The sequence below is a fragment of the Miniopterus natalensis genome, chromosome 6 (genome assembly GCF_054644295.1).
Source record: "Miniopterus natalensis isolate mMinNat1 chromosome 6, mMinNat1.hap1, whole genome shotgun sequence".
In the NCBI taxonomy this organism is placed as follows: domain Eukaryota; kingdom Metazoa; phylum Chordata; class Mammalia; order Chiroptera; family Miniopteridae; genus Miniopterus; species Miniopterus natalensis.
The window spans coordinates 53,138,640-53,157,933 of NC_142086.1; the positions used below are offsets into that span (position 1 = coordinate 53,138,640).

At 38.3% G+C, this 19,294-nt stretch overlaps 1 protein-coding gene across 2 annotated transcripts in view; it reads right to left on the reverse strand.

Annotated features, from left to right (window-relative positions):
- Positions 1-19,294, reverse strand: part of LPP (LIM domain containing preferred translocation partner in lipoma) — a 601,611-nt gene that overhangs the window by 324,217 nt on the left and 258,100 nt on the right. For both annotated transcript variants that reach the window (XM_087818248.1, XM_016200064.2), the window contains one exon: positions 9,800-9,912. In XM_087818248.1, the coding sequence (XP_087674374.1) occupies positions 9,800-9,912 (113 nt within the window). The remainder of the gene's footprint in view (positions 1-9,799; positions 9,913-19,294) is intronic.

Sequence of the window (19,294 nt, forward strand, 5' to 3'; positions counted from 1 at the left end):
ATACAGGCAGCATAACTATAAAGCGATGATGGCAAAACAGAAAGAACTGGGCTGGCCCAACTCAGAAAAACGTAGGGTTTCATCCCTGCCTAGGATGCTTAATACCACGGAAACCTAGAATATTACTGAATCTCTCTGAGCCTCAGTTCCTTCACTAGGACAAGAGGAAGAATTATCATTACCCTTCTCTTTTCATAAGTTATGTAAAAACTCAAATGAGATAAAGTATAAGAAGTCTTTTATTTTTAAAAAGAGGTCAGTTTTGGAATTTACAATGTAAGGGACTTGGACAGGTCAAACTCACGACAGCTAATGACACAATAATAATAGCTTAACACCTTAAAGATTGGTATATGTATCACATGAAAAAATATTTTTTATCTACTAGGGGTGAATAAATACCTGACTTTTGAGTGGACCAAGCAAATTCAGCTATGCACAGAAAATTTCCCTAAAACATCAGAGGTTCAAAAATAAGAGTTAAATCCCTAGGCTTTTGGTCTTTGCATCTTCTACGCCCTCTTTTACTCTTCTTTCAGATCAAGTTGTACTGTGACCATGTTGATTACACTCAACATGGAATTACGTAAATTACAAAAGAACTCCAGGATCTGTGGGCCCAAAAGCGCTTCCTACCAAAGCCATGGTACGACCTGTGAGGGGACTGGCAAAGGCTATGCTGGAGGCCGGAGTGTAAGATGAGCTTCTTTCCACTAAAGAAATACAATGAAATCTATCTCAATGGCCACTGGCCACTAGCCATGAACACATATTGTTGATGACTTTGGCTGCTTTTTGAGAACTTAAAATCATCTGCCTTCTTTCATTTGCAAGAAAATTGATACTAAGCCAAGAGGCTTAAAAGTCCCCAAACTGCATTTTGTTTTTGTTTTGGCCCATTTAAAAATAAATCTTGGCTTCCCTGACATTTGCTGTGAGAGCTAAACAAGTTGCCTTGACTCTTTGAGACTTAACTTTTTTTATTTGTTAAATTATATTTGTGCCTTCCTTATGTGTGAATATCAAATATAACATAAAGTATTTTGCAATTTATGAATCAATATAAAATTATAAAGAGGTAATATTTTATTACCAAGGCATTGCATTTTAAAGCTGCAAGAGCTCTAAAAGATGATTTAATTCAATCATTCACTATGCGGAGGAAATGTGTGGGGATATTTCCTTAGCAAAAAGACTTAAAGGCCTCAAGCACATAAGAAGAAGGAAGGGGATCACTGGTGAACTTTGGGAAGACATGGTACAAACCAAGTGACAGCAATAACTGCCAGAACGCAGCACAGAGACCAGCTAGCCCAGAACAGCCCAACAGTAATAGCACCAACGGTAAATATTTACTAAGCCTTAGAACATGTCAGGAACATACACTATTCTCTGTGTGCATTACCTCTTTGAAACTTCAAAGAGGTAGGTACAATAATTATGCCAATTTTACAGATAAGCAAACCGGGGCATGGGAAATTTAATACCATGGCCACAGTCCTGCAACCAGCGAGTGGGGAGCCAGGTATGAACCCAGGCCGTCTTGATCCAGCATATACAGAGTTAACCATGATACTCTGTTGCCCTGAAGCTTGACTTGGCTCATATAACGCAAGCATGGAGAGTGAGGGGCCAGGGAGTCCCTTCAGAAAAGATGCACAGGATACATAATGAAACACAGCCAAAACAGCAGTGAAATCACTTAATGAGTTTATCCTTTCTAATAAAAATGACTTTGCCATATTTCCTGACACTCCTGGTGACAGAATCATTAGAGGCAGGGATAGGGAAATAGTGAGGGAGAAAATTAAAAAGGCTTGAAAATTCACCCAGAGACCCCCACAGAGGGTTCCTTAGCTACAGCCTGCTGCTGCCCTCACTTAGCATGTATGCATAGCATGAAAAATACAAGCTTTGCTGTCTGTCTGTGCATCCTCACAACTAATAAATAGCCTTGAGGGCTGGGGTAAAGCTTGCTGGTCTGCTCTTGGTATGTGTATCCAAAGGGTGAAGACTGGATGCAGTTACACTGCAGCTGCCCTGAAATATAAAGGGCTATATAACCTTGATCTAAACAAAATACGAAGGGTGGAGTGCAAGTTCACTAGGTCTACCAGAAGAGCAGGTCTAGAGCCATCGCCAACCACATTTTCTCCCCAGATTCAGGTGGATATAGTTTTATAAGTCAAGAGCGGACCATTGCCACAAAAATGCAAACTAAAGAAAAACATTCAATAGGATTCCTCCATAAGGTAGAACTGTTGAAAAAGAATGCCAACATGAAAGAGAAAAAATCCGAAACCATGAAATAGGAGTTCCATAAGGAAGGAAAAAGTAAATGGAAGATTAAATTGCTTTTTCCAAATAACACAAGAAAATGTTCCTTAGCTGAATAAAAACCTGACTCCTCAGATCAAGCAGATTCATGGAATGCTGAGTAGAATTATTGGCTGGAACGTGAGGGACCCTGTGTCTAGATACATTGTAGTAAAATTGCTGAATCCCACAAATAAAGCATAAAGGTCAAACAAGAAAAAGTTACTAAGTTAGATGTGAAATTTAATGAACAAACTGAACTAACAAGCAAAATAGAGACAGACTCATAGGGAGCAGGAAGACAGCTCTGGTAGGGGAGGGAGGTTGAGCAAAACAAAAAAAAAGGGAAAGAGCTCATGGAAAGGCAGGGGTGGGTGCAGGTGGAAGAGGGTATGGGGGAATAAACAGTGATGGGGGGAAAAATTTTAAAATAAAAAGCTTGCCTCCAAAGAAAAAAAGGAAAGAAAAAGACTCCGACTGGCACCTGATTTCTGGTGTGCAGCACTACATGGCGGCACAGGCATCCTCGCAGAGTACTGACGAAAAGGAGCTCGGACCCTACAACTCTAACTGCGGCCAAGCTAATACTTAAAAACGAAGGCAAAAGTAAGTCATTTTCAGATATACCAGAACTCAGGAAATGTATCACCCACGTGATAAAAAACATGACTAGGTAAAGGACTGTGGAAGGGAAAAAAAAACAAAAAAAGGTAAAGACTAAGAATGATGAATTTAAGAAAAAGAAATAGTAAACAAAAAACACTGAGGTAAACAAGTAAAAATTATAGTTTATTAATAATACAATGGTACAATTTAATGTGAGAACTTACTCCTTAAAAAGAAGTGTTACAATGTTTAAGATATTACAACAGATTCACCAACTGGTTTTAAATACCACTTTGGATAACCAGGGAGAAGATTGTTCAGGCTCCACATAGAATACATATTGGAGGTGGGATATATATTCATGTCATAATTTTCCCTTGATAGAGGAAACTTGTTTCAAAGTGTTTAATCTATGTTATTTGATTTATTTACATTACTAGGAAAAAACATGCCTTACTTTTTAGACATACAAAAAATATAGTTCAGCTTTGAAGAAATCACTAAGAGTCTTGCCTGGGGAGACACAATGGGATAAAAACTCCCACTGACTCTGAAAGAACCAACTGCAGTTTCACTTAACTTTGGGCAAAGGAAATTTTCTGAAATATACAAATTTATTAATTACACTCTATTAAAATATTCAAGAGTGAAAGCAAAGCTAACCTTATTGGTAATCCCTACATACAGCAGAACTGACCACAACCGGTTTTCCCGTGAGACTTTGATTGTCCGGAGACCGGCCAATCTTTCACTGTAGAGAGTGTGCATGTGTCAGACGATTTCAAGGCGGCAGCCTCAAAGGTAATTTAGTTGATAAGGGTGAATGGGTGGGTAGGTGCTACTCCACTATCCATCCCAAAGACACGGTTTAGCTCTTTAAATAAATTTTTTAAAAATAAGGAAGAGAAACTATGGCATTCCATGAAATAGGTCCAAGTTGCTAATTGAAACATTGGAATAGTCCCTGTCAGCTCTAGGCTTACTACTTTCAAAGAAGTTTTTACAAGTTTAGACACCAAAAATACCCCTTTCTTCTCGACTGAATAACCTATCAGACGATGATTCAGAGTGAAAGACAAACAGGAAAACTTTGACATTCGCTTCTAGAAAGTCACATTGACCAGAACCAGCTACATGCCTCAGAACCCACCAGCCCTGCTAAACATTCCCTGACCTAAATAGGTGAACCATAAGAGGAGATAAAGGCAAAGCTAGCTGCTGCTGCTGCCAGGGTCACAAACAACCCCACACAGCAACCAGGGCTCACGAACCCCACGCCCAAGGGAACAAGGCAAAGGGCCAGCGAGAAACAAGCATCTCAATCACTCCTGCAGTATGTTTTCATGGATCGAGATATTCTTGTATTTTCACTGCAGAGAAAAGATAAGCATTTCAGAGTGCAACTGAGCTTTCGCTGACCATTTCAGTTTGGCTCTGGCAATCTGGACACTGCCTCCGCTCTGAGCCTTTAGAGCCTGGGCATGCTTCTGTTTCACCCAGGGTTCTCCTTCCTCACCCACAGCCAGGCACGGAAGGGAGGACCTCTACAGCAGGGTACAGCGGTACCTAGGTTTCTGAACGTCTCCATTGACGGACATTTCGGTTTATGAACGCCGTAAGCCTGGAAGGAAATGCTTCGGTTTTCGAACACACCTCGGAAGTCGAACATGCCACACGGCTTCTGCTGAGGGCAAGATCCTGAGGCCCAGCTGTGGGCTGTTGATCCCTCGGTGTTCAAACGTTTCAGAACTTGGACGGTCTTCCAGAACGAATTACATTAGAGAACCGAGGTACCGCTGTATGTCTACACCGTGAAGCAAGTCTCATTGCCTCTTTCTGCGAGTTCGTGGCTGTGTGTCTCTCTGCCTAAAAGTAAAATTCTGTCATTCAATACCCGTGACCAGAATAGTACTAGACTAAGGGTCGCATGTCACATGACAGATTTCAGCGCCAGTTCTACGAGAACTTCAGTAGATTTTTCAGTTATCATTGATAAACGAAGTACATTAAATGGCTAAGCGGATAAATGACTAAAATCCACCAATCACCCTACACATATATAAGCTTTGAAATTGTTTTCACAAGAATAAAAATGAGTGCAGAGAGTAGCCAAAGAACATATATATATATATATAGCCCAGGAACACAGACAACAGAGTGGTGAAGGCCAGGGGAGGAGAGGTGGGGGCTGGGTGGAGGTGGGCAAAGGCAGAGAAAATGGGACACATCTATAATAGTGTCAACAATTTTAAAAACGTGAAGAAAAAAAAGAATAGAAATGAATTGGCTTACAAATTTCTGGAGACTGACTTTAAGCGAGACCATAAATGATTTCAGAATTTTCTCTTTTCTCTTCTCCTTTCAACTAACTCTGGGCATTTCCCCAAGTTCAGTGCACAGCTCCCATCACACTGTTCTCACTCTTTCCTCAGAAAAGTCATCTCTTTCAGTAGCTTTATTGATCAACTCCTTGGGGCAAACATCATCTCTCTCTCTCCTGGTCTGACAGTTGCTTTGAATGAGGACCCTTTTCTAAGAGGGCAGGAAGAAAATCTGTGTAGGGAAATCATAAAGAGACAGATTTCAGTTCAATAAAAGAGAAAAAAATAACGTTTGGAGTAACCAGCAATGGACAAAGCAGTCTGTTTTCCGAGGTGGAGGAACTGCATTTACAGTAGCAGATGTGGCCACCCTGCCTGAATGAGTATTAGAGGAGACATAAACACTGAAAGTGTAAAACCACTGGATAGTAGGCAAGTAAAATCAAGCCACAGGACTGAGTCACAATGCAAGAGGCAGAGTTAAAAGTTGTCAACCAGAGGTCATGAAAAAATAGTCAAGTAGAAATGTAAAAAGAGGAAGTTAATTACAGGGCACCTGAACTCAAAGCCATCAGGTATCAGCAGATAAGTCCCTGAGGAGCTCCAGGAAGTCCACCAGACAATCAGAGCTGTCTGCATGGGGTTTCCCACAAGAGCAACATATTTTGCCTAAAGGTGTGTTAAGAGCACCACTTGGCATCTAACACAGGCCTGAGGATGTCATTCATATATATATATATGATTTTATTGATTTCAGAGAGAGGAAGGGAGAGGGAGAGAGATAGAAACATCAATGATGAGAGCGTCATCGATCAGCTGCCTCCTGCACGCGCCCTACTGGGATCGAGCCGGCAACCTGGACCCGTGCCCTGACCGGAAATCGAACCCCGATCGCCTGGATCCTAGGTCGACGCTCAGCCCCTGAGCCACGCCCAGCCGGGCTGAAGCTTCCAAACTTGATTCAGAGGTGGTAGCTGATCCATCTCATCCTTCAACATTGCCTTACCTATAACATTTGCCCATAAACATTTTACAAAATTGAGGGGGAAAAATTAGGAGATTCAAACAACAGAAAGGGACTTGAGTTATGACCTCTAATTCCCTTGCAAACCTGAAATTTTATGACACATTCTTCCCCTCTGAAACTATTCCACACAATGCTATTTACCTGCCAATTATTGATGAAACAGAAAGAAATTACCGACTGTGGCATCAGCTCAGAACAAAGCTAACAGACCCAAGATTGAGACTCAGGGCAGTAGACCCATGATGCCAAGTTCTAAGGTTATAATCTCCAGCGTAAGTGCCTGAGTTAGAGAAGGTATTCAGTTTATAGCAAATGAATGAAGCATAGTGAATGAATGAAGTGACTGCTAAATGGCCACTCCAACCCTTACAGGCACTGAGGTCAAACTGGATCCTGATGGAAATGACCAGAAAATGTCTCATTTGTTTTCCAAGAGTCATCTTTTTCCATAAAAATGAGAATTCTCAAAACAAGAATTTTTGATGCTAAATATTTATTTGCCCTTTTCAAAGAAAAAGGAAGTCTACACCAAACATCAAAAGTTCAGTGAGTCAAGCAAAATTCTAGCAGCACCCGGTCCTTCCAAACAGGAACACGTAACCCCTTAGTCTGAACCACAGAGCTTGACAGAGGACTGAAGCAAAACCATGTGCCCACTGAGAAGAATGACAAATCCAGGAGTCAAAATTCTCAGATTTATTAAGAGTTCAGTCAGAAACTACATGATCTACACCTTCTTGGTTCTCAGTTTTCCCATTTGTAAAGAGAGGGAGTGAAGTTACTTAGCAAGTACTTGAAAAGGCCTTACTTAACTAGATGCCTGGTGCAGGGTCGGACTAAGTTATCTCTTAGGTCCTCTGAAAAACCCTATAACTCTTATAGCTACACTTAGGAGACATTCTTTTGGCTCTGACCTGAAAATTGGGCTAGAAACATAAACAGACTTCTACAGAAAAACACACATTTACCAGCTGTAATTTGGACCTGGCAACAGGAAGTTTCACCATACTGAGAGAGAAAAGTAGAAAATGTTCCCCGGTGGTTGTGTTTCTTTGGGCTACAGTATAGCTCCTATCTAAAAGGTGATGATATAGCCAGAGTGGGGCCGAGTCCCTGTCATATCCCTCTCCCGTCGCTACTGCAGGAGGGAAGGGAGTGCCCCTTTTCTTTTGAACTCGCCCACAGTCTTCTGTATATTCAAGAATAGCAGGTCTCTCCCTACCAGATCTGTCTTTTTCCATTTGGCAAACTCTATTTTATTTTTTATCCCTCTTCCTTCTGTTTTGCAGAGAACAGAAGCCAACACAGCAACAGGCTTTTTGTTTATTTCTTTCCTTTTCAAAAACAAGGCCGCGGTTTCAGCATAGTTATCAGGACAAGGTCCATACAGAACCAGACTTTTAGTAAGTTTAGGGAAGCCCCATGTTTGAATTTTTCTTGATGAAACACTTTGGCAAAACCTTATTATTATTATTCTTGCTGTTGCTATTTTTATATAGTAATAATTATATCAGAATATCTGTAAAGCCATTGCAGTTTAGCAATTTGAAATCCATCTGTATTTCATTTAATTATTAGACGTTGATACAGTTACCTTATTTTTAATTACAGGGAACCTGGGACTTAGTGTGACTGGTTCAAAAATAGCATAACTAGAATAAGCTGTTCAACTATTATTCAAATATGGGTCTCCTGTCACAAAGTCAAACAAACTGTTTAGAAACTAAGATTTAATGCAACAAAATAGTTTCTGTAATGATCCAACAGAGAAGATCGATTAACGCTTTTAATTGAGTAAATTAAATTTGCAAATAATCAACCCAACAAAATAAGAGCAAAAGTACACAAAAGGCAAATTTTAAAGGTTTTCTTTTTATTTTAATAAAAATGACTAAAATTGAGGAAAACTTATCATATTGTTTTTATTTGCAAGGGATCTCTCTGATGCATAAAATAAATACAAACTTTGTCAGACTCCTGTCCATTACTGGTTAGTTTTTACTATCCAGCAGATAAAATGCAGGGAGTTGTGATATATATATCTAAGACAGAAAACTCTAAGAGCCTTTATAAAATCTAGCCTACAAACGGAATTGGAACTTACTGGTTATAGCTGGAACTTAATAATTTCAACTGATCAATTAAAAAAAAAGCTTCTTCTATTTCCTAAGATCTAGTATATGAAAATATACCCTCAAAAAATCCACATGGCTCATCCCCCCTCTCCTATGCCAAGTCCTTGTTTAGGTACCACCTTATCAGTAAGGTCTTCTTGACCATGTCTGCCCTAGGTAGGTCGTATCCCTTACCCTTTCCTCAGCCCGTAGCACTGATCAGGTTCCAATATACTTCGTACTGTATATATTTTCTTCATTTCTACAAGATTTACTAACATAAAGTGTCATGACAGCAGAACCCTGTCTGTCTTTTTTTTGCTGTAGAATTCCTAGTACTATAAGGGTGCTCACACAAGAACACAGAATATCTGTGGAATGAATGAATCATTTCTTCCTCTGTCTCCACCAAACCCAAAATTTAGGAGAAAGTAAGACAGACAGTGGACAGAACTATTTAAGGGTTTTTTTGCTAAAGCTTTTCCTCTATAAAACTTATATTGAGAAAATTTAAACATATAAAGGTAGACCAAGTAATAGACTAAATCTCTAGCACCTAATAATTATCAACTCATAATTAATCTTTTTTTAACCTATATTCTCACTAATTCCCTACCCATTATTTAGAAACAAATACCAAACAACATTTCACTTCTCCTCAAATATTTCCAATGTTTTTCTAAAAGAAAAAACTGCTGTTTTTTTTCTTCACCCTATCTAAAATAGCCTCATCATCCCTAAAAAATAACAATAATTTTTTTATTTTTTTATTTATGATTCCTGCCTGACATGAATAGCATGGTGGCAGGTGATCACCAGTGTCCCTACATGATCACAGGCTGACAGCTACTTCTAATGTTGCTTCTGTCTCTAGCCCAGTACATTGTAATCAGCAGGCTCTGGAGCACAACAGCTGTATATAATCGATACATACTGTAATGTACATCCTTGACCTCATTCAGAAGAGAAAATCCTAGAGATGTTTGCTGCTGCTTTTGCTAGAAAGATATTACTGACCAATTAGGACCCACAGTGACCAACCAGAGCCTTAAAATATCAGTCTTACTCACAAAGAATGCAATATTTGTGGAGAAAGGAAAAAAGCAATAAAAAAGTATGATTGTGTGCCCCAGGCTAACAAGAACATGTGAACTTCTCAAATGACATTCCTAAAAAATGGCTTTCAGTTTCTAAACCAAATTAGTAGGTGAAAGGATTTCTAAGGCTTTGGAGTACAAGGGGGAAGAACTCTGAGAAGCTTGAGTTGGGCATTTGCATTAAAGTGCCTTAGCTTTCTGTGAGTTGTAGAGCTCTCTGTAGGCTCTGTATAAATGCTTATCCACCACAGAAACAATCACTGAATTCATGAGCTTCCTAGCATGGCTTATAAACATGACTTCAAACATGGATCTTACCTGTGCCCTGAAAGCACCATCATCCAAGGGTGGTGGAGGAGGGAAGTTTCCAGAGCCAGATGGAAGAGCACCAGGATCATCTAGAGGTGGGGGTGGGGGTGGAAGAAAATCACCTACAGAAAGAAAACATACACATGCAGTTACTATTGATGATATTTTCTAGGCACTCTAGCTTTGCAATCGGCATTAACATGTAATTTTTTGCCTTGCATGACAATTATTCCCTTCCCTACTTCTCCTCACTTCAATTAGCAGCCTTAACTTTCTGGTCACTATCACTCAGTGACCACATTTGATACTTGAAAGTGACATAAAAGCTAGTCTATAGGGGTCGGGTACATTTAGCCAGACCAGGGAAGGCGGATGGGGTGGTGGATTACTGAAGTGTAGAAGACTTGGTCCATACCCTCAGTAAATTTTCAATCAAGTAGAGAAGAAAGAAGAATAAGTACATAAGTAAGGGTAATACAAGATGCAATTTATTAAGATATACAAACAAAGTCGCCTGGAAGCTAAGATGAAGGAAAGCTTTTGACCTAGTGGAGAAATGAAGGCTTTACTGAGCATTTAAATTGTCCCTGAACATTAGGATGTAGGGAGTAAGTCCATTCTAGGCAGAAAGAGAGAGGAATAGCAGCATAGAGGTAAGAAAATTTTAGGGCCTGCAGAATAAAGAGCAGGTGAGAATACAGCATAAATATAGAAATATAAACTAAACCAGTAGGTTGTAAAAATTAGAACAGTGACAAAATAAGCTTTTAAGTGTGTCGTAAAACTAGCAAAGAGCCTGAATTCTATCATGCGTGAAGTAGGGATCCATCAAGGATTTCTGAGAAATGAACACTTGGTTGTAGTACGATTTTCTAACGACTAATCTAAAAGTACACGCAGGGAAGATTTTGAGAAAATAGAATAAGAAATTCTGATTTGGAAATCTATATGCAGTCTACGTAGGAAGTAATGAGGCCTCAGGACACTAAGAAACCCCAGCATTGTGACCAACAGGAACAGCACAATGAGGCTGCAGTTGTCCGGAAGAATGTGCCTAATCTCTAAGTTTTGAGGTATTGACATACATATAAGAGCTCTGCCGAGTCATGGTATAGAATTTTCTAAAAGTACTCTGCAAGAAATTCTATTGGGAAAAGAAAATTGCAATTACAAAAAAGTCCTTATTTCTCCTTTTCCCCTTTTTTTCCTTTTTATTAAATGTATTGGGGTGACACTGGTTAACAGGTTTCAGGCACACAATTCCACAATACATCATCTGTATGTTGTATTGTGTGTTCACTGCCCCAAGCCAAGTTTCCTTCCATCACCATTTATCCCACCTATACCCTCCTCTACCTTTTAAAAATAGTATTTTAGATGTGTTGAGACAATTCTCCATTCTATTTATGGATAAATAGCTTTTCCTTGCATTTCAGTGGTTTAGCAATTAGTGGTGAGGCAGCAGCCTCCATCACTCAGTGAATTGCTTTTGGAAAGTACCAAAGCATCACGGCTTAAGTCTTCAGAGAAAGGAGAGTCAAACTGCAGAGTGGAAGGATGGTGACTTGGACTGCTTGCTCTGATATGCCTTTCAGATGGTTCATGTGGGCTCCATTTGCCTTATAACAGTCTTGGAGCTGGGAGAGTAGCTAACATACTCAGATCACCAAGCAGTCAAACATTACCTTTAGAGTACTCTGCTTTTTAGACTCTTACTATGCACCAGGCAATGTGTGAACATGTTCATACACTACCTTCTACTTCTACAAAACTCTCTGTGCTGATGGTTCTCAAACTTTGGGTTCATCAGGATCTCTGGAAGGTCTTGTTCAAATGTAGACTGCTAGGTCCCACACCCAGGATTTTTGATTCCGTAGGTCTGGGAAAAGGCCCAAGAATTTCTATTTCTAATAAATTCCCAGGTGATGCTGATGCAATTGGTCTTGGGACCACACTTTGAGAAACACTGAATTAGACAAAGTACAGCATTGTTGTTTCTACCCTAGACCCCACAAGGTTAGTAAAGTTCAAGGACTGTGTCATAAAGAAACATTTCTACTTCTCTTATTCTTATGAGTATACTCATTTCAAGACATACTTTGTCCATACCCTTATTAGGGTTATAAGTCTCATAAATCTTTCTTAACTCCACCCAGTAGTTCTAAACACTGCCTACAAACTAGTCACCAAGAAAGCTTTTCTATAGACATTGATGCCAAAACTCCATCTCACACCAATTCAATTAGGATCTTGGGGATGGGGAGAGAGGGTGGGGAGGAAGAGTCAGATGCCAGTATTCCTTTAAAACCCAGGTGATTCTAATGTACAGCCAGGACTGAGAAACTCACTTGACCTTCATTTGGCCAAACACTGCACTAAAATATATAATATCTGTTAAGTACAAAGAATTGTCACCAGGTCCTCTTCTGCCTTTTACAAGTCATAACATGTGAGAAGAATGTACACAATGAGATCTTAAGTGACCAGCAAAGGAGATCAAGGTTGATGAGGACTTGACTACCAAATTCTAGTTCACAGCCTAATTTTCAGGTTCAAAGTCCTATCCAGACCTATGTCTTCTGCATATCCAGCCTAAAAGAAAATTTCTGAGCATCTTCTTCTACTTCAGCAGACCCTAATATGACACCAGACAGTGTCATAAAGAACTGTCTGCATTAAACAGGATCAGAACTGAATGAATCTTGGAGGTCTTATTATAAAGGTAGAAATAGAGGCCCACAAAAAACACATGAATAGTCGAATTTTCACAGAAAATTAGTCTATGATGAGAAAGCACAAATGATTGCCTGTCTCTGAGGTCCCTTCCCACTACATCCTTCTTGACTACATTTCTGTCATACAAATTATGCACAGTGAGGCAAGGTTGATGATACTCCTGGGAGGGTGTAAAGGAACAGAAAGAAAAATGGAATAGAGTTTTAAAAAGAAGTAATTTGTAAACAACATAAATCTAGACTACATATTCTAGGGAAAACTAGGCAGATTTTTAAAAGCCCTAGTGATAACCTCATAATAATAATCTGCTTTATTTTTTTCAGTTACAAAGTTAGACCAAAGTGTTCAGTTCTTCAAGCTCATAGGCTTCTTACTGCATTTTAAAATGATGTCGAAGAATGGTAAATGTCTTGAAAACAGATACATACGTGATAAAGGGATAGAATATTCAGTGGGTCCTTTGGAAGGAAACACAACTCGTTGATATAGTTGAAATAAGAAAAGCTAAATAACTATCATAAATCAGACTAAGAATTATTATGAGAATTTTGACTTTAGCTCACCATTTTAACAGGCAAGTAAACAAAGGAAACTGCCTCTATGTTATGGTAAGAATAGGTTCAGATTAAGAGAGAAGGCAAACTTCCCATGTTTAGAGAAGATGGGAAAGGGAAAGAACGGGGTGCACGTATCTGTGTGTCGCGTGTGCATGTGTGTGTCTGTATGGTGAGAAAAGGGGGAATCCTTTCCACTACATTTTTTAAAAAACGATCAGAGACCATGTGTCTTAGATGCTTAGGTGGTAACCCTCCCAGAGAAAAGCAGCTGAACAGAATCAGCTGCCGTACCTTCCAAATGACAATGCTAAGCTGTAGACCTTCACGTTAGCGCCCACCTGAAACTGGAACTCCCAGACCCTGCCTCTCACGGGGCCTTGAACACATCGTACAGGCAAGCCAGAGAGAACACAGCTTCGGGCAACTGGGGCCGTGCAGTGATACATAAAATCTGAGACAGGAACGTCTGGTTTTAGAAGTCGAGTAGTCACAGACAGATGGCTACAAGCCTGGCTTCCTCTTTACCCTCTAACCCCTGATCCAAAGCCTACCACATGCAAAATACATTTATTCATCAATTACCAGGTAATAGGATTTACTCGAAGTTACACAGCTAGTGAATACAGAGCTGGAAGTGGATCCTCCCTCTGCCTTGGCAAAAAGCTAAAAAGGATATCACTTCACTTCCTCCATATCACCCCACATCATTTAGCTAAATTCAATTTTTTTTTTTTCTTTCTGCCAAAGGTAGCACCATCAAACAGTTAAAGGGTGAGTTGGGCAAATAAACTATTATATCCCTGATTCCCAAATGCTCCTTTATGCCAATTAACTTCAGAAAATAGCCTGTTATGCATACCATTAACTAGAAAAGGGAGTGAGGAAAAACTCCTAAGAACCCAGCCATCTATGCGTATTTTTTCAAGCTACCCTTTCTAGTCTAGAGGTAAAAAGGCAGTGAGACACCAAGAAGCAGATGTGACTACTAGGTAGAAGCTGAGTTATCACCCAGCTGAGTTATCGCCTAGTAACATGGGTTAGGCATATATGGAAGGCACCTGAGTACAGAGCTTGCTATACTTTCATGAAATAAGGGCCCCATTAGAAGGAGAAAAAAGAACAAGAATTTACCAGCAAAGAAGGTGGCAAGGTACTGGTTAGGTGTGATTGCAGTGGAAAAACACAAGAGAGTAATTAAGCTCAAATCATCAACTAAAGTCTTGATTCATTTACTATGGTTAAAAAAAAAGCATCATTCTCTTTCTTCTTCATCCAAACATCCATGTAAACCTACACACATACACAGGAATTTAGATAGCAGCCCCTTTTGTGCTTCATAATACAGTTCTATCATAGCATCTCTAAAACTTGGCTGCATTTATGGGCTTATGATCACTCTCGCCTGGTTAGAACTGAAGCTTCTAACAAGTAGAGCCCACTCATAATTTATCTTTATACCCCCACCACCTGGCATAAAGTTTGGGTCATTGTACACTCTCGGTAAATGCAGGATGAATCATTAAGTAAATAAAAAGTCATTTAATAGCTCAATTGATACAATTTTTAAATGACCTGATGCCTTAGATGTTTTTCAAACATCAATGTTGAAATCACCAAGGGGGTCTAGATGACCGGCAGACTTTGATGCAGTAGGTCTGGAGTGAGGCCTAAGCATCTGCATTTCTAACATGCTCCCAGGTGAGGCAGATATAGATGCATGCACTTCACATGGAGAAGCATGACTCTAGGGCTCTTCAGCTGGCAGCTGCTGGCTCTCCAGTTTGCTTATGTGGAGAATTTTGCGTTGTTTAAGGAAAATCTAAACTTTAAGGTACGTATAAGTGAAATCACTTAGGGGCTCCTCAAACTAAGAATTTAAATTATGAGTGCATAAAAAATTGGATTGGATTGCACTCACACAAAAGTGAAAAAAAATTAATTATGGTGAGCAAATAATAAATTTTAAGTAAAGACAGCTATTCATTTCCATTAATAATTCCTACTAAAGAAAGGAAATATGCTAGAAAGAAAAGAGTACAAAATTTCAAGCCCCAAAACTTAAAATACAAATCCAAGTTCTACCCTTTACTTTGGAAAAGGCAATGCCACCATCTCAGGTTCAATTTTCCTCACCTATTAAATGAGTATAACAAAATTCACTTCCTGGTGTCACTCTGTGGATCAAAGCAATTAAAACAGCGACTTTGAACCTTTTTAGGCCAAAAACCAAAGTAAAAAAATAAGAGTTTATGTCATGATGCAATACTACTATCTGAACATATGTAAGTCCATGTATATTTGAAACAAGGATATCATGAAACCACATTTACTACATGTAATGTACAATGAAAATGAAAATGTTAGAGTTATTTATTTATTTAAAAAATGTTGGTTCACTAAAACGATTGTGAACCATAAATGGGTCCCAACCCACAGTGTGAACATCACTAAGCTAAATGATATGTAAGTAACTTGTACAACATCTACATGATAGATGATAAGTATTTTTTTCTTTTCACTTATGCACAGAGAACAGATGACTCTAAACTTGCCCACTCTCTAAAAGAGACCAAATCTGAGAAGATCAAGCTCTCTGAGTAACGGCTGAGTAAAGAGAACAAGTGAGAAAATGAAACAAACACAAAAGGATGACAATCTCCATAATGTGATATTGTTTAATGTCATTGCTATTGCATTCTCCTCATAGATTAGAGGCTATTCATTACAAAACCAAGCAATTGAAGACTTTATTTACAATTTCACTCTCAACTCCACCTTCAGTGTCCATTAAAACATACAGGACATCAAGAAAACTACAACAGAAAGCATAATGAGTGAACTATTTTAAAAATGAAGTGATCAAAGTTTAGGACAACATGTATAATAATGTTATCATCTGTGTGATAACATATATACGTGTATATTTTATCATCGTGGAGTACCTTTTAAGTGGATTCCCAAGAAAGTGTTAACAGCAAGTTGCCTACAAGAAGATGCAGAATTGTGCAACTGAGAAACAAGAGTAAAAGAGAAACTTACTTTTCATTACTTACATCAATTTTTAACCTATCGCTATTTTACCTAGTTATAATTTTAAAATAACACATACACACAAAACTAAAGAGAAATTGTCAGTGCCTATAAAAGTATCATCTGTAAATGTTAAACTTATACGGTTTTAAAAATCACCAGGAAACACTGGGATATGACTGAGGTCAAGAAAACCATTGAAGATAAGTCCCATTTAATACATGACCTCTCAGTCTTTGCAACCTTTTTATTATGTACTGGTTATAACTAAAAATATGAAAGGAATTTCCCTGATTTACTCAACATGTTTTTCCTATTAGAGATAGGATAAAATGCTTGCTTATTCATAGAGCCAAAGCCTACACACCATCTCAGTGGGAACACGGACCTCTGTCCTGGAGAGAGACTGAACATTATTAATACAGCAGCTCCTGGATTCCCATTGTGTTCCTGTTCCCTGAGTGTGCAGCCCCTTTGAGAACTCTCTGGGAGAAGTGATAATTATCAGGGCAAGGCTGAGCATTCCTGGTTCACGGTCCTTACTGTCATCAAAATAGCGACAGCACATCCTCCCTTAAATGACACATCTGCAACTGTAAATGAGAAGATGTGTGACCCTGACCAAGTACTTCAATTCTTTAGTTCTCACACTAGACACTTTTGGTGTACAGGTTTTTATTATACATAATTATACATTAGAAAATTAATCTTTCTATTTTTATTTCCTGGTACTTAACTAAAAATAACAAATTGTTGATTCTGGTTATTAATTTTCTAAGCAATAGCATTTAAATGGAACGGGTAAGATAAAAAATAGTGATAAAACACAATATTGATGGCACAGGAAAATCAGCACTCATATGATATATATAGATAGAGAGATAGAAAGAGAGAGAGTAAGCTAAAGATAAAACTTTTCTCAAGAAAAATTGGCAACAGGTATCAAAAGTCATAAAAATATTTATACACTTTGATGCATCAATACCACTTTTAATATATTATCCTACTAAAGAAGTAATGGAAAAGTATATAGAGAAGCTTGTTAAAGAATCTTCATCACAATGAAATATAATAAAAATAATCAGAATGTTCCATTGGTAAAGTATTGATAAAAAAAAAATCAATTGCAGTCAACCAAACACTAGAAAATCATGCAGTCCTTAAAATGATGATGTTGATCTAGATCTGACATCTATTTCTTCATTGACCGAATGCTTTCCATGTGTCAGGCGTTATTCTAGACACTATGGAGAAATCAAACTAGTTCACTAAATAAAATCAATCAGTCAGTCAACCAATAAAACAAAAAGTGCTGTGCTCATGGAATTTATACTCTATCAGGAGTAAGAGAATGCTTAAAAATAAAGATACTTAATATAGGTGATAGGTACCGCATAGAAACATAGAGCAAGGAAGAAGGAAGAGACTGCTTGGGTGGTGCTGGAATGCTGCAATTTTAAAGAGAAAGGTTGGGAAATGTCTCACCGGGGGGGTATTTGAACAAAGACTTCACTCTAGTGAGGGAGTGGGTCATGGAGTAGTTGGAAGAAGAACAGGGAAAACTTCCTGATATATTATCATGTGAGGAAAAAAGTGGACTACTGAACAGTGGTTATAAAGTGGTCCTTTTTTGTATAAACCTCTGTGCTAACAATGGTAGTCTACAGCTTGAGCGATGACGAGTTGATTTTTTAAATTCTTTCTCTTTTGGATTTAATTGTTATACAACAAATGTGAATTACAGGCATGCATTTATAAAAAATCAAAAGGAAGATACTTTGAAATGAATTATAGAATCTACTCAAAACCCAGTGTTTAATTTTAATGCACCACTATATTTACCCAAGCCAAAATGTAATGTCTTCGTCATCTTTCTAAATAACTTAGCTTGAAATACTCTTTGAAATTCTCAAATTAAAAGCATGACGAATTATTACCCTAAAGTAGATAAAGTCTCCCTGATTTTCAAATGGACAATTTCACTCTACATTTAGCTAATGCAGAATCCCTGGGTCTTCACTGAGTTCAAGTCCTCGTGTTTAACCACAGGTTACTAGTCTGTATCAAGGTGAAAAACCTTAGTATATTACATCTAACAATATTCTATTTCTCTATCACACAGTGGTTTCCATTTGCTGAAAAACAAATTCAATTCCTTAGTCAAAAACATTGAATGATTTTCAAATAAGATAAATTTAGGATGACAGTTTAGTTCCACAAACGGACTAGAACTGAAAGCATTTTTTAATCCACCAAGTGTCATTTGTCTTACAGAAGTATGGTAATTGCTACCCAAATAACAAACCACATGGTTGAGTACCAAATACTGAGCATTCAAAATAAATAAAGCAATGAGTTAAGCCTAAGGATCAATCTTCTACCAGCTATGGAGATATCTTCAGCCCCAATGCCAAAAAATGAAATTCCCTCAGTTTAAAAATGATTTTTTTTTTTTTTTAATCCATTATATGGACAGAGAACGAGGCAACAGTCCAGGGTAAATCTACCACTGAAAAGAGAAGCTGGCAAACAAGTATCAATGTGCTGAGAGACTATTCTAAAAAGATCCCTTTCTTTCAGAGATGGGACATTGCCCTGGACGGCCATTAAACCAGACACTTACCTTCCCTCCAAAGATGGTGACGAGGCCTGAGGGAGCGTAATTTTATCATAAAAATACATTAAGTAGCTCATTTAACTTATTTCACCATAATGAACCATCCTTACTTTCAATGACAACATACTATTCCTTCTTAATTTAGCTTTCATCAGAGCATACATTCTGCTCTTCGTTAGTTTAAATGCAAATCCATTGGCTTCTCCTGCTAGACTATAAGCTCCTTGAGGGCAGGCTCTCTGCTTTACTAATCTCTACATAGAGCATTCACAGCACATAGGAGATGCTTGATAAATGGTCATACCGTCATTATTATTATTCCAACTCTCTATTGCAGTAAACTGAATTAACTCTGAAAGAATGAACATATGTATTTTACCATGGACAACGCTGCCCCTTTCTCATTATTAACATAAGGACAGGATACTATAGTTCTGGTGGGTTATTCTCCTGCAGAATGCTTATAGCTGCACAGTTAATAACATTGGTCTTAAAGTAGCCAGCCTTTTTCCTGTTGTTGTCGTTATTACACATGTCCTTACTCAGAACATGTCTTTAAATACA